The 15,924-nt window shown below is 55.6% G+C and overlaps 1 protein-coding gene across 8 annotated transcripts in view; it reads left to right on the forward strand.

The window, feature by feature from the left end:
• Positions 1–15,924, forward strand: part of LOC139679499 (ankyrin repeat and fibronectin type-III domain-containing protein 1-like) — a 262,772-nt gene that overhangs the window by 235,461 nt on the left and 11,387 nt on the right. For all 8 annotated transcript variants that reach the window (XM_071571290.1, XM_071571291.1, XM_071571294.1 and 5 more), the window contains 6 exons: positions 10,885–11,086; positions 11,410–11,617; positions 11,930–12,124; positions 12,382–12,495; positions 13,044–13,141; positions 14,673–14,763. In XM_071571290.1, coding sequence (XP_071427391.1) covers positions 10,885–11,086; positions 11,410–11,617; positions 11,930–12,124; positions 12,382–12,495; positions 13,044–13,141; positions 14,673–14,763 — 908 coding nt within the window. The remainder of the gene's footprint in view (positions 1–10,884; positions 11,087–11,409; positions 11,618–11,929; positions 12,125–12,381; positions 12,496–13,043; positions 13,142–14,672; positions 14,764–15,924) is intronic.

A 15,924-nucleotide genomic window follows, 5' to 3' on the forward strand; every position in this document is an offset into this window, starting at 1 on the left:
GGAGGACTGGGAAGCACAGGTGGGGTGTAGGTGGCTGAGGATAGAGCCCAGCCATAGGCATGGGGGATTGAGATCAGGGGACCTCCAGAAGTCCTTCTTGGGCCATTTTTTCTACCATTTAATGGTTTTGGAGAAGAGGTGATTTCTGGTGAGAGTCAAATCCCACTGGCACATTCTTCCCGGTGGCACCAGGTGGCGCAGGAGGTTAAAGGATTTGGTTGTCCTTTGCAGGTCTGGGTGCAAATCCATTGCCTCCCACTGCTGTGATGAGTGTGCAGGTCTCAGCCCCCACCTGTAGTAGTGGTGTAGCTGTGCCTCCATGCCAGGGCAAGCTGCAGCCCCAGAGCCAGGCAGCAGGGATGGGGCTCCCAGGAGCCCTGTTTCCAGCAGAATGAGGAGCTGAGCAAACCTTTGAACCAGAGTAGGGGGCCTGGGTGTGGACCACCACCATTCCAGGACAGGGAGATGTGGAGGAACCAGTCTTGGGAGGTGTCAGTAGGGGTGAAGAGGTGGCAGTGTGGGATGTGACCCTGGGATGAGGCCATGATGAAACATAGAACATCCCTTCTTGCTCAAGCTCAAGCCATCTTGGGCAAAGACAGGGCAGTGCCTCCTCCTGGCCCCTGGGAGGTCCTGGGCATGTCAGTGGACTGCAGGCACATGGCAGCAGCCTTCAGAGGACCTGGGGCAGTGTCAGCCCAGCCTCTGGAGCCCCTTGTCTCATTGGGACAGCCTCTGGCCCCATGGGCTTGCCACCATGGCTCTGCCCTGCTCCCTTCCCAAGAGTGTATGTCAGGGCCCCAGGAAGGGGACAGGATCAGGCTTGGATGATGTGACCTTCCATCCCTTCTCACTGCTCCCAGCATGGCAGCTGGGCCCTGAGCAGCCCCACGCTGAGCATCCACCTTCTGCTCTGGTTGGATCCAACCTGGGCCCCTGTGAACCCAGAGAGATATTTTTTGTGCCTCCTTTTGCCTTCAGTGATCTTTGAGCCCAGGCGTCGTATGACTCAGCTCCTACATTTGATCCCCCGGAGCAGGGTTTGTACACATGCAGCTGTGGCACAGAGCACTGCTCGTTCCTGGCAGGCCAGCCTGGGGTAGGGTTTCTTCCTGACGGAGGGGCAGCGAGTCCCCACTGCTCATCCCCTTTCACATGAGGAAGTCTGATTTAGCCAGGACGGTGCCAGCAGGTTGGAGGTGTCTCCCAGAACTCTGCTGACCTGCTCCAGCATCTGGGATTGTGAGATCCTGGAAGGATGGGAGCTGAGAAAAGCAGAACAGGTGCTCTCTGGTCCCTCTGGGCTTTGGAAATCTGTCTGTCCTCCCATCCCTACCTGCAAAGGTCTGCCTGATGGGCGGTGCCAGGAACATCAGGCACATTTGGGGTGTGGGGGCTGAACACAAATTCTGACAGTCAGCATTGGGCACGGGCAGCAGAAGGTGATGCCAACGTAGGTCCCGTGAAGGGCAGTTTGTGTGCTGACCTTCATGTCATGCCCCTTTCTGCTGCCTGTTCCCTGCCAGCAGCTGCAGTCTGGAGGCAGTTCCTGACTCTCAGGAGCAGGCAGCAGTGGTGCTGAGCTCCCTGTCTGGGCTGCTGGGCTCCCTTTCTTGGGGGGCCAAGCAAGCAGAAGGTCACAAACCCTGCAGGGCAGAGCTTTACAGAGTGCAGAGCTCTGCAGGGTGCAGAGGTTTGCAGGACACAGGCGGTCAGACGACAAGGGTTTGAAGGGGACAGAGGTTTGGAGGGAACAGGGGTTTGCAGGGGACAGAGGTTTTGGGGGAACAGGGGCTTGCAGAAAGCAGGGGTTTGCAGGGCACAGAGGTTTGCAGGGGACAGGGGTTTGTTTGCAGGGTGGCTGCAAACCCCCGTGGAGCCAGGCCCCAGGGCTTGCGCGCTTGGCTCTCAGCACCGGAATTCTGGCTCCATCTGCCTCCTCCCTGACAATGCCAGGGCTTTTGGGTGGTCGCAGGGCTGTGGTTGCAACCGGAGCTGCCTGTCGCTGGCGTGGGTACCTGGCACCAGGGTGGCCACACTGGGCTTCCCCAGGAGCTTCAGTCACGGCTCAGGGCAGTGTGTCCTGCTCTGTCCTGTCTCCATCAGGTTCCAGTTAAAACCAAATGCATTCTCCAGCCTAAGCTGTGCAGCCGTTTGAGCCCTTCCAAAAATGAAACAAATACCCACGGACTGCAATTTGAATTGCAGCTCAATTAGGGCTTGTTCCCAATACGATCATAAAACCTCCAGTACGAAAACAAACAACCCAACCAAACCACATCCAAGCCTGACAGCATCCTCTGGAATGCCTTTAAAATAACAAGGAGGGCAGAGGAAGATGAAAGCAGTGTGGCCAGTGGGAGGAAGGTTCTTTGGCCCTGAGGGGCAGCCTGGAGGTGAGCTGAGCAGGTGTGGGGCAGGCCAGTTTGGGATGGGGTCACCACAGAAGTGATGGGTATGATGGAGATGAGGTCGATGGGTATCACAGAGATGTGGGTCAGCTTGGAAGTGATGGGTATGATGGAAATGGAGCAGCTTGGGGGCCAGGGTTAGGCTGTTGCCAGCAGGGGAGGAAGAAGAGGCTGCAGAGGTGGTTTGGAGCGTGGTGATTGTGCTCGGAGTGGCTTCGATGCCTGAGCGGGACGGGGGGAGCGCGGGGCCGGAGCTGGACCGCGGCGGTGGAATGCGTGTCCCGCGTAACCCTGGCTTGCACCGCGTCCAGCCAGTCTGGTGCCGCGGCTCGGGTTTCACGGCGGGCTTTAAACCCGGCCTTATTTAGCGTGCGCTCCGCTGGCCTGTCAGGGAGGGGAAGCCACAGCACAACTAATAAAAAAAGCCAAACAAAAACAATGTAATTAAAGAGACTCAGCACTGTGTGTTCCCATAGCAAGAACATTTACCCAAGACTTCCTTGCTCAGATACTTAATGGCAGGCAGCAATTAAAGGCTGGCTTTGTGGGGAGGCAGCGAGGAGGGTTTGCTCTGGTCGGGAGGTGGGAGCCCAGGGCTGAGCCATCCCCAATGCCTGTGCTGGTGGGAAGGGACCGTGGGCTTTTGGCACTGGGAGGTGCCCAGAGACGTGTGTGGATCACAGAGGAATGCTGCACCCCAAGCAGAGGCTCCCAAACCCCTCCAGGCAGAAACACCCTCAGTCCATAATGTGCAAACCCACCTGGCTCCGTCCCCACTGGAATCTGGTTGCACAGAAGCAGGAAAGTGGATTTTCTAGGAGAGAGCCTCTGGGCAGGACACCCAGGAGCTCTGCTGGGGTAAATCCTAATGAAAACAGCAAAGCCAGGGGAGCTGGACTGGCTGCAGAAGCCTCCTGAATCTCCTTCCTGACCCAGGCCTGTGGATGGAGCTTGTGTGCACCTCTGAGATGTTGAATCCCCTCCTTCAAGGGATTGCTTGTGGTGCCCAGAGCCAGGCTGGGATGGCGAGAGTCAGGCCGTGCCCACCAGTGTCCACAGCAGCCCAAGGCTGGTGCTGTAGGGCAGCATCACCTGCCTTGGCTGGGGAGTCAGTCATTGTGCTCTGTCCCTCAGCATGGCACCAAGGAGAGGTGCCCCCATGCCTTGGCTGTGCTGCCTGAGGTGTGTGTGCAGGAGGGATGCCACATGTGGGCACGACTGGGATGCAGCCTGTGCCTGACACCAGCCCTGACCACGATGGCAGATGCCACAGGGGACCCAGGAACTGAAAGTCTGATTTTGGGTGTATTTTAATAGGGTTTGAGCCACAGGGGCCTCGTGGGCTCACTTTTAAGCAGCAATCAGGATGCTTAATTAAAAAAATAAAGAAAAAGAAAAGCAAGAAGCCAGCAGCATTATTGTGTTGTGGCAGAATTTACTCGAGCCTCTCTGCTCCCTTCCTCCCCCAAAGGTGCTGCTGAGCCTGCAGCAAGAGTGTTTTATGGGACACTGTCAGTGAGTGATCTACTTGGTTGGCTCTGAACCTCTCTCAGAGTCCTGAAGTCTCCATCTTTCCTGGATTCAGGCTGTGATTTAAGATGCAGTGGGGATGAGCTGTGCAGGCAGGCTGTTCCCTGCTGTGACAGACCGGGGGACATGGCCGTGCCTTGGGAGGACACCACCAAATCCCAGCGGGCCCCTTGATGTGGGATATTGTGTATCCAGCCTGTGTGAGTCCCTTCTGCCTTGGCTGAGTGAGGATGGGACCTGGGAGGTCCTTACTATGCACTCTCAGCACAAGCATTCCCCAAGGGATGCAAAAGCCTCCTGACCTGGTGATGGTGTGGCATGACACTGGCCCCCTCCTGCTCTGGAGGGGGAATCCTCCACTTCTTCCTCTGCAGAGGTTCAGGGTGCTGGGCACTGGTATGTGTTGTAGATCTCCCCCGGGATGTGCTTTTCATGTGTGTACTGGGAGTCAGCTTTCCACTCCAGTGCCATGATGTGATGTGGTGAGCTGGGCTGTGTGTCCAGGGCGTCCTGAGCTCCTCGAGCTGCACTGTGGTGTGCCCTGTGTGGAGACAAGCATCTGTACATGCAGCTGTACCAGCACTGCTGCTCAGGAGGTTCTGCACTGACCCCAGAGCGTTGCACCACACTGGGCTCCTCCTGGCATTGGGCTATAACAGCACTGGGCTTCTGGCACTCCAACAAAAATGTCCTGGCAGGAGCAGCATCTATATAAGTTAGTTGTTATTGCTAAACAAAAGAGGCATGCTCGCTTCGGCTCCACTCAAAACAAAACCCAGCGGGTTTGCCAAGTGGGGAGAAAAGAGAAAAGCTGGAGGAAGCAAACAAACAAAGTCGGCTTTGGTGCCATTCTCTGGACCAAGGTTTCAATAAGCAAGTGCAGTTTCTAGGCACGCAGATGTTTCTGTGGAGCAGAAGGGGTTTGCTCCATCTCTGCATGGCTGGGTCACTGCACAGTACCTAAATAGCTGGTGGTCCACAGACCCCAGGGAGGGGAACTGCTGTGCCTGCTGCTCCAGTGAGCCCTGCTGCCTGGCAGGGATGCTGGGCATGGCATTTGGTCCTAGTTTTGAGTGTGCCTTTTGGTGGATTATGAAATCCTGCTCTTTAGAAGGGCTCCCCTACTCATGTTCCATTTTGGATCCAGTCTCTATTTTGCCAGTCATGAAATCTTGCTTATACAAAAAGAGTGGAAAATGCAAGTGCATCAGCAGCTCCTCCCCATGCTGGACACTGCACCTCTGGTTCATGTCCCCGTGGTTGTAGAGGAGCTGCTCTGTGTATTGGGCTCCTCTGTACAGTGTTTAGTGTCCGAGTGTCCATGGCCATAGCGTGTGACTTCCTGTGTGCACAAGGTGCGTGGACCTGGTTGGGTGTGCTCAGGTGAGGAGAGACCCCTTAGACTCAGATTTCTTTGGGAACAGCTTGTTTATTGATCTTGTCACCTGATCTCATAGAATCATGCAATCATGGGACAGTTTAGGTTGGAAGGGACCTTAAAGATCATCTCGTTCCAAATCCCTGCCATGGCCAGGACAGAGACACCTTCTACTAGACTAGGTTGTTCCAAGTCCTGTCCAACCAGGGCTTGAACACTTCGAGTGATGGGGCAACCACAGCTTCTCTGGGTAATCTGTGTCAGGACCTCACCACCCTTGCAGCTAGGAATTTATTCCTAATATCCCATCTATCCCTGCCCTCTGGCAGTGAGAAGCCATTCCCCTTTGTCCTGGCACTCCATCCCTTGTCCCAAGTCCCTCTCCAGCTCTCCTGGAGCCCCTTAGGCACAGGCAGGGGCTCTCAGGTCTCCCTGGAGCCTTCTCTTCTCCAAGTGAGCCCCCCAGCTCTCCCAGCCTGGCTCCAGTGCAGATGAGCTCCATCCCTTGCAGCATCTCTGTGGCTTCCCCTGGACCCATCCAAGCAGCTCCACGTCCTTCTGATGTTGGACCCCACAGCTGGGGGCAGCTCTGCAGGTGGGGATTCACCAGGGTGGAGCAGAGGGGCGGCATCCCCCCTCCCCTGCTGCCCACACTTGCTGCTCATCTCTTGCTGTGAGCTCTCAGTTTGGGGTGAGCTTGGCTGGGTTGGGTTGTCTGTTCCTGATAACTGGTTTGTAGACTTCTGTTCTTTGCTTGTTCCTTGGATAACTGTAAGGACTAAAACTGGACCACAGTTCAGGAGCACATCCCTGGCAGCTTGTGCTAATGTACAACTGATTTTATGGTGCCACCAGGCTACAACAAGCTCTGCAAAGACCCAGTCCTTCTTCTCCTCCCCATGCCAAGTCTTGTCCTTTGAAAGTATTAGCCCCTTTCATCTTCCATCCCTTTTGCTCATGCACAGAGCCCTGCTGCTTCTTTCTTTGCTGCATCAGGCTGCAAATGGTGGGGAGCAGCTCCCTGAAGTGACAGCCACCCACGCTGACCCCGAGGACTGGAGCGTAGCAGTGAGCTCATGTCTGCACTGTGGCCTGGAATCTGCCCTCTCACTGCCAGCATGGGCAGCACCCATGAGCTAATCCTTTCCACAGCCAGTGTGGGGGGCAGCAGGGGCCAGGCAGGCTTGGGTTTTGGCTGAAAGATCATGGTCACCAGCAGCAGCATCACTTGCACATGAGCCTGTTCTCAGCTCAGGCTCCCATTGGTGGAAGGAGGTGTGGGATGGCCACCATGGTCCTCACCAGCCACATCATAGAATCATAGACTGTTTGGGGTTGGAAGGGACCTTCAAGATCATTTATCTCATCCCACCCTGTTGCCATGGGCAGGGACACCTTCCACTAGCCCAGGTTGCTCCAAGCCCCGTCTAACCTGGCCTTGGACACTTCCAGGGATGGGGCAGCCACAGCTTCTCTTGGCACCTGTGCCAGGGCCTGACCAACCTCAGTGTAAAAAATTTCTTCCTTTTGTCTTGTCTGGTGTGCTCTGGACAGGATGGACCTTGCCTGCCTGTCCAGGTACCCGCTGGACTCGGGGTGGGCAGGCCTCCTTCAGCCAGCCTGGGCTCTGGGCTCTGCCACTGGCGCAGAGCAGCTGTGTCTGACAGGGACTGGTTCTCTGCTGGAGACTCGGAGAGGCTACACCCTTCTTCAACAAAATGCACTGAAAATCATGAAATTGCAACAATTATTAACACTGTTTGCTAGGCCAACTTCTGCAGTGTTTGAAACATTAAAGCTCTCAGAAATCATGACTTTTGTACTACCCAAGGGTTTGCTGGTGTTTGATGCATGAGGAGGGAGAAAATGAAGGTACCTTATGCACATCCATCCTTATGTGCCTTAAGAAAAAGAGAAAACCACTTCTATTGCATTGCTTTAATGAGATAGAATCATAGAATCACTAAGGTTGGAAAAGACCTCTATGGTCACTGAGTCCAACCATTAACCCAGCACTGCAGAGGCCACCACTAAATCATCCCCCTCGACAGCTTGTGCCAGGGTCTGATCACCCTTTCCATGAAGTTTTCCCAATACCCAATCTAAGCCTCCCCTGGTGTAACTTGAGGCTGTTTCCTCTCATCCTGTCCCTTGTTCCCTGGGGGCAGAGCCCACCCTGGCTTCCCACTCCTGTCAGGGAGTTGCAGAGAGCGAGAAGGTCCCCCCTGAGCCTCCTTTTCTCCAGTCTGAGCCCCCCCAGCTCCCTCAGCTGCTCCTGCTGCTGCAGCCCCTTCCCCAGCTCCATTCCCTTCTCTGAACACACTCCAGCCCCACAAAGTCTTTCTGGTTATGAGGGGCCCAAATCTGATCCCAGACGGATCTGGCCAGCCCTAATATATCCTTCCACAGAACCTCAGCCTCTTCCACGGAGAGGGTGATGGAGTTTGCTGGTACATGGATTTATGGCATACTACCTCCTGATGGTCTCAAACCTTGCTCATGGCCTCAGACTGAGCTGCTGGGACAGGCAAAGCACCCATCCCCTGCTTGCAGAAGGTAGGACAACAATTAGCAACAAGAACTGATTGAGGCTGAGATAATTTAATTAGGCTGCACTGAAACTCTAAAGGCAGAGGAGGTGGGATCTCCTCCCACACCTCCCTGCAGGATGGGGCTTTACCGTGGGTGAGCTGATGTTGGCTGGTTGGTCCCTGCGGGCAGGACATCTGTGGGTGTTCTTGCCAGCTATCAGTTGCTTCAGGGCAAAGTTTAGCTCTAGATAAATCAAGATTATTTCACTGAGTCCAGATGACTCATAACCACAGGGCAGGAAACTCTTTTATCTCTGGGGCAGCTGGTTTAATATAGATAGATGCTCACTCCTGAGCACTGAATAATTTCCATCTCTTTACTTCTCATTAAAAGCAAATCAGAGTGGGGAAAGCAGAGAAATTTCTCTGTGTTGCCTCTGTGCCATCTCTGAGAGAGCTTCCTCCCAGTTGTGGAGTCTGCCTGTACTGGGTCATTTGCCATATATTTTAATTGGTAGAATAAAGGGCTTTTGCTCCAAAGCAGCATTTTATTTTAAACCCTGATTCTGCAGGTATGGATGGAGCAGGGATCTGTTACAACAGGGTGTACATCAGCTTCTGTAGAGGGAAGAGCATTCTATGTGGGTGAGCACTGTTGCCTCCTTGGATGTGGGGGAACCGCAGTGGAATTAGGCACCTTGTTGAGAAGCCTCAACATCTTCACCTCTGAGCAGCAGCTGGAGGTTGAGAGTGGAGGACTTGGCAGCCGAGAACTCTTCAACATGAGAGAAAGGGCAAGGTTTTGCTGGAGAACCTCTTGAGTCCATTATTTCTCTTTCCTAAAGATGTCAGGTAGCACTTTGCATCCCAGGCTTTGCCCAATGATCAAGACCTGCCTTCCTGCCTTCCTTTTCCTGCCAGAACACTCTGCCAGCTCAGGCACGGGTGGCTTTTCTCTTAGTCTCTGTGATCAGTGACAGCAGAGCTGCATGATGCTTTCCTGCTCCTGTGGTCTCTGAGATCTTGTCCTTGCCATCTGTAGGAGGTTGTACGTGCCATGTGTGAGCCCTTGGCACGAGGAGCCTTTGGGAGTGGCTGTGCCAGGAGCTGCTCCATATCCATGATGAAGCACAATGTGCTCAGGCTGCAAGCTGAGGACTCCGTGTCCAGGAGAACCCGGGGCTAGTTCTCCAGCTCTTCCCTGTGTTGTGCAGGTCTCTCCCTCCATGGTGACACCCTCCTGGTGGGTGCTGATCCCTTCCCCACTGCCAGAACCAGCACGATCCTTCTGCACAGAACTCACCCACATCTGCATGGCTGCTTTGGCAAATGTCCAGTTCTTTGGTGTGGTTGGTGTTTACTGTCTGATCCATAAAGCCCCACATCCAGAAACTGCTGGACAACCCAGGGCAACAACTTGACACCATAGCTTGGGTCACACTGGAGACCTCTAAATCCATAAGCTGCTGCTGGTGAGATGAATAATTGCCAGGAGACAACCTCCCAGTATTTTCAACTCATAGATACCTCAGTAATACAAGGTAAAATCATTGAAGTCCTTCTGCAGCCCATGGTGCCTCATCTGAAATCAGGACGACGGAGAGCACGGAGGGAGGTAGTTATTAATATCCTGTCTCCTGATGATGGCTTTATAAACATCATCACGACAGGCACAACCTTTTTGGCATGACCTTCAGCCAAATGTCATGCTTTTATCACACTTGATATTTAACCAATAAAGCAATACAGGGAAGACCTTGCTCCTAAATACCTGACCTTATACGCAGGGATATGGGGTCAAAACTGAGGGAAACTGTCTGAAGTCATGCTAAATGCTCTTTGGACCTGATGCTCCTTGTCTGGGAACTGTGCCAGGGCTCTGGCAAGAAGGGGATCAGATGTTTCACACCAGTGGAAACCCTCTGTGCTGTAAGAGATGACTCATGGGCAAAAGCCCTATGCAGCAATGAGGCCATGCTAACACCAAAGCTGGAGACTTTGCCTGGTGGGATGAGGTCTTGATGGAGACAGGAGGGTCCAACTGCAGGGAGAGGGGCAGCTCCCACTCTGGAAGCCTCAGAAAAGACACCAGCTTTCCTAGGGCCTTGTAGATATTTATGCTTGCTATTTAAAGTAGCAATCAAAATCATGTCCCTACCCATGGCAAGGGGTTGCAACTATCTGGTCTTCAAGATCCCTTCCAACCCAAACCAGTCTATGATTCTCTGATCAGAATGGAGAAAAGATTTTGTAGCTTAATCAATGTGGATGGAGAAGGTGAGGATCAGCTGTGGAACTTGCATCTCTTGGTGAGCAGGAGACTGGGGTCACTGGTCCCCATCAGGACCTGGCATTGTCCTGATGCCACTGGAAGTGTCCTTTTGTCTGTTCCCTGCTCCCACTTCACTTTAATAGGGAATAACGACCCTGAGGAAAGTCACATACCAGCAATGGCTGAGGGATAAGGACAAGTGCAGGAAATAGGTTCCTTCCAGAAGGATGGACATGGAGAGGGTGCATGAGGCCATCCCAAGCCAACAGTATGGTGGACAGCAGTCACCCAGCTGGGATGCTGTCGCTCCCTGCAGCCTCCATGCCAAGGGGGTCTGGGCAGCCCTGGATGGGACAGCACATTCCTGTAGGAGCTGGATAGTGGAGATAGAGTATGGAGAGATTGCCCTGGTGTGGCGGATCCAGACCAATTGCAGAGCTGAGCAGCCTGAGGTTGCTTTGGACATCCTAGCTTGGGTCTGGACAAAACTGTCTCACCTGTAGGGTTCATACGAGCCCCTTGAAACCCCTGTAGGACCAGCAGAAGTGGTGAGGGGAAGAAACAGACCTGCCTTAGGTGACAACAGATGAATGAGGGTATTGATGGCACTGGCATCCACCATGCAGCTGCTCACATCAGTGCTACCCAGCTCTGCTCTGACTCTCCTGAGTTGTGTCTCTGTCCTGACACTGCAGGTGTACCTCTGCCTTTCCAGCACACCCTCCACGACTGATTTTCTCACACCTCCTTGCTTTTTTCCAGGTCATCCTCCCCTAAAATGACGCAGCAGATGCGGGACCTGCAGCTGGCACAGGCCAGGAAGCCGCCGGGCCCTTCCTCGCCGAACGCGGCCAAGAGGCTCTACCGGAACCTGTCGGGGAAATTCCGTGTCAACTACACATCCTTCGACGAGGGCAGCCTGGTGGGACGGGGAGAGAAGGAGAAGCTCCGCAAGTCCTACCTGGTCAGTGCCTGCTGGCACCATCCAGGTGGGGATGGGGGGTCTGTGGGGCGGAGGGTCCATGTGTGGGTGATGCTGTCATGGGAGTGGAAGTCTCAGAGTGTGTTAAGTGAAGCCGCTCTGGAGCAAATTCAGCTGGAGCTGGTCCAGATGATTGCTTGGCATCATCCAGATATGTCTGCAAAAAGCTGATGCTCCGAGTCTCCTGGGACCAGGGCACCCTCTCCCTGACTGGGTTTATGGGGTGCTGGTGAGTGTCCAGGGTCTTTGATGGGGTGGAGGAAGGTGCCCCATACTCAGCCCACCTGTTTTCTCCTTCAATGCAGTTTCAGAGCAATGCTGCCCTCTTTGAGGCCGTGGAGCTGCAGGACCTCGACAGGGTCCAGGAGCTGCTGAAGCAGTACAGCCCTGAGGAGCTGGACCTCAACACCCCCAACAGTGAGGGGCTCCTTCCCCTGGACATCGCTATCATGACCAACAATGCTCCCATCGCCAGGGCCCTGCTGCAGGCAGGAGCGAAGGAGAGCCCACACTGTGAGTTGGGACAAGGAGCTGTGCTGTGCCCATCACCTGAGTCTCCAGCCTGGTGGAGTGGCACACCCCAGGCAGTGGGGTGTGCCTGGGAAAGCAATCACTGGGCTCTGGGAGACTGGTGCAGGCTTAGCAGGGCTTGAGAGGAGCCAAGCTCCCAAGTAGAGTCCAAGCCCAGGCATGGAGGGGAGGAGGGGGTCTCAGAGCGGGGATTTGTTGCCTGCGCAGCCAAGGCTTGCCCTAAACTAAACACCTTCTCCTCCCTCCTCCTGACTCCCCTGCTGGGACCTATGGCCGTGCCCACCCACCCCACAGTTGTGAGCCTGGAGAGCCGCTCGCTGCACCTCTCCACGCTGGTGCGGGAGGCCGAGCAGCGTGTCAACGAGCTGACAGCACAGGTGGTGAACGAAGCGCCCAACGCCGACTGCTCTGAGAAGGAGAAGCAGCTCAAGGCCTGGGAGTGGCGGTTCCGGCTTTACAAGCGCATGAAGGCAGGGTTTGAGCACGCCCGTGAGTGCCCACAGGAGGGCTGGGGGGCAGCCCCTGCACTGGGGGAGGGAGTGGGGCTGTGCATGGCCCAGGCACGGGGCTGTGCCAGCACCCATCAGTGTCCTCCCACCCTGGAACCAGGGCTCGCAGCATGTCTGCATGGGGGGAGAATGTGTTCCACTCAGGGAATATGTCCCTGGGGGGAGGCTCAGGAGGGACACTGAGGGGTTCAGAGTGACTGTCCTTGCTGTAGTGGTCCCTGCGCTCTCTGTCCCCAGGAGTGCCAGATGCCCCCACCAATGTCCAGCTCTCGGTGGCCAGCAGCTCCTCGGTGCAGGTGACCTTCTGGGAGCCCCTGAGTGTCAACTCGGCCGTTGTCACCAAGTACAAAGGTAGGGACCTGGATCCCTGCAGCAGGGCAGGGGACTCACAGCCATGTCAGCACGGCAGAGCCATTGGCAGCACTGCCAAGCCCCAGTCAGGCCAGGAGGAGCCATGGCTGCTGGACAGCCAGGCCACCACCCAAATGCTCTGAGCTGGACCAAACACCACCCTGCACCAAGGCAAATCTCGGGGAGCCACTAGTTTGCTGCCCCCTCATCCTGCACACTGAGAGGACTTTGCTGTCTTGCTTCTCCTGGACATCTCACCCAATTGAATCTGAGTTTTATCTTCTGGAAGAATTTCTTCCACCCCCCACTTCTGACCCATCAATTAAAGGTGCTGACCCCATTGACAGGGTTTGATGAGGAGAACTGCAGGTCCTTGTGACACTCCCCCTGCTGTGATTCCTCCTTTTCCCTGCCTTCACTCTGCTGCCTCCAGCTCCTGTGCTGCCCATGGTCCCTCTGCAGCTGCTGCCTGTGACATGGTGCCCCAGTCCTGGTGGCCTATCCCCACTCTGGGGCCACACAACACCTTGGGATCTCTCTCCTTGCAGTGGAGTGGAGCTGCTCTCCCACCTTCTCACCACCGCTGGGGGAGGCTGTGATCGACAAGCTGAAGAACCTGCACTTCACCATCAGGGGGCTGGTGTCGGTGAGACCCTGGGTTGCCCCACAGGGTCTGGGGTTGAGTGGGGAGAGCCCACACTGGGAAAAGCCACTGGCCATGGTGCAGCCCATGGGGTCATTCCCTGCAGCTCTTGTGGGGAGGGGATCAGGCATTGGAACGGGCTGCCCAGGCACCCATCATCCCTGGAAGTGTCCAGAAGACTTGTGGATGTGGCCCTTGGGGGACATGGTTTAATGGTGGCCTTGGCAGTGCTGGGGGAACAGCTGGACTCAGCGATCTTAGAGGCCTTTTCCAACCTTAAGGATTCTTTTTTTCTATGTTTATTCCAAGCAGGAACAATAAGATTGTGCCACAGTGCATTCCATAGGCACAGCCTGGGCAGAGCTGAGAGTGTGGGGCTGGGGAGAGGCATCTGTCTGTCCTGGCATGGCCGCAGCCACTGACAGTGGGGAACCCTCCTGTGCAGGGTGCCTGGGGAGTGACAGGCAGAATGGGCCCATTCACCAAGTGCCTGATTTATTCTCTGTCCCCCGTCCCACTCCAGGCTCTTCCTGTGCAATAAATCAGCGGCTCGTTCCTCTGCCACCTGCACAGTCCAGCCCCTCACACCAGCCCTGACGCTCACGGAGGGGGGGACTGGCCCTGTCTCCATCTCCAGGAGCTCAGGGCTGGTAGGACTGTGGCTCCCTGCTGTTTTATCTCCCTGAGAACTGCAAGGGCCCTGCTGCCTGTCAGCTGTCCCCTCCCTGGAGCTGCCAGCACACACTGGGCCAGCGGCAGGAGAAGGGATGGGCTGGGGACTGTGATGGGATGGAGCTCAGGATGGGAACACGGGAAGATGCTGGGAGAGACGGGGTGACCCTTACCAGGGTGGGCAGACAGGGACCACTGACTCAAGGAGCAGGGAATGCCCTTGGTGAAGTCAGAGGGACTCAGCCAGGGCAGTAGTGCTGGAGCTCAGGAACTGTCAGGGTGGGAGAGCTGCCCTGGGGTGCGGGAGGAGGGGGGTCAAGCAGAACCTGGAGCAGTGTTGCTGCAAGGAGCTGGTCTGAGCCCATCAATCACACTTTCAGAGCTGCTTCTTGGGCTCCTGTCCACCTCCATGAGTGCCTGGAGGCCTGGCAACATCTGGCAGCTTTACTGGGCTTTAATCAAAGGCTTTAATCACTGTCACAGTGCCACAAGCCCTTGACAGGACTTGGCCAGCTCTGTTTCCAAGGGCCAGATCCTTTCCCACCCCAGGGGAATGGCAGCACACTGACCTACAGAAGCACCATGTCTTTGGGGCTGGAGCATCTCTGACAAAGGGTGTTTGCCATGGCCAGTCCTTCCTTGGCCTCCCCCAGACCCATCCACCCAGGCCACGGGCATTCTCTAGTGTCTAATAACAAGGGCTTTGTACAGGAGGGGAGGTAAGAGCCTGTCACTTGGTCTGCAGGCTCCCAGTTTAGTACTCCTCATGGTGTACTGGTGTACTGGGCTGGGGGGAATCCTCCCCTTGCACGCTGACTGGGGAGTGGTGCCAGGGTGCTGAGTGGGGCTTCCCTCCTCGCAGGGCACAGCGTACTACGTCCGGGTGTCTGCCTACAACCTGAAGGGTTGGGGACCCCCACAAGCCTCCGTGCCTCCATTTGCCATCCCTTCTAGTAAGTACCACTGGGAACACCCATGGGAGCCAGCACCAGCTGCATGATGGGTGGGGAGGTGGCAGCAACCTGTGCCACCTGGGGATCCCTCTTGCTGCCAGGATGGAGGCCAGTGGACCCTGGAGCACAGGCAGAATTTCAGGGTCTCAGGCCAGGCAAGGGAGGCTGTGCCTGGGGGTCTGGGATGCTGCCTCCAGCCAACAGGTGCTTTGCCAAATAGCAATTTTTCAACCTTAAATTCTCCCTGCCACTTGGGAAAGGCTGAACCATTTCAGGCCACCTGGATCAGCTCATGCAAAGGAGGTGGCCAAAAGCCAGGACTCAGAGCGTCCTGGTCCTGGGTGGCAGTGGACTGGAGCCCTCCCTGTGCCACCCTGTGGTCTCCCCCATCCAGCCCAGCTCCAAGGACTTGTGTTCCCTGGCATCGAGCTGGGTTGGAGGTCACAAGCCCCAACAGACGAGCTCTGAGCTGTCAGCACTTTCCTCCCCATGCTGGCACCAGGAAAAGTGGCAGGGAACAGCCACCTTGTATCACACAAGGCACTCTGGGGTGCTGGGCAGAGACAGCCCAGGAGGACTGAGCTGGAGGAAGCAGCCCAAATGGTGAAGTTCAGGGCTGAGGGGCTCCAGATTGGCCTCTGCCCCTTGCCACCAGTCCCAAAATAGGTCCCTGCTGTGTGATGGTCCTGTGGGATCAGCACTGGGAATGAGTGAGGGGAAGCCCCAGGGGAGGCTGAGCCCGTCCTGAGGAGCAGGTGTTGGGGACCTGTCCCCTGTCACCGTGGTGCAGGCACCCAGGGAGCAGAGGTGAGCACCATGAGCAGGTGGAGGTGAACAGCGATGGTCAGAGATGTGCATCACTATGAGCAGCTCTGTCTGCAGATCCACAGACCTCTGGTATGAAAATCTCTGAAAATCCATTTGCATGTCTAGGAATGCACATAGTGAGGGCACAGCACTGCACTGCCCTGGCTTTACCCCATTCCACTTTAAAGCCCATTTGCCACCCCACCAAGATCCCAGTGGCATCAATCGAGTGTGGCTGAAGTGAATCAGACAGGAGTGGAGTTTATTTATTTTTATCTCTGCTAATATTTCTCCCTTCAGAAGAGATCCCTCCCTGGCCCAGCAGAATATAGTCAGGCACCTCCCTGGGTGTTT

The sequence above is a fragment of the Pithys albifrons genome, chromosome 16 (assembly GCF_047495875.1).
Source record: "Pithys albifrons albifrons isolate INPA30051 chromosome 16, PitAlb_v1, whole genome shotgun sequence".
Lineage (NCBI taxonomy): Eukaryota > Metazoa > Chordata > Aves > Passeriformes > Thamnophilidae > Pithys > Pithys albifrons.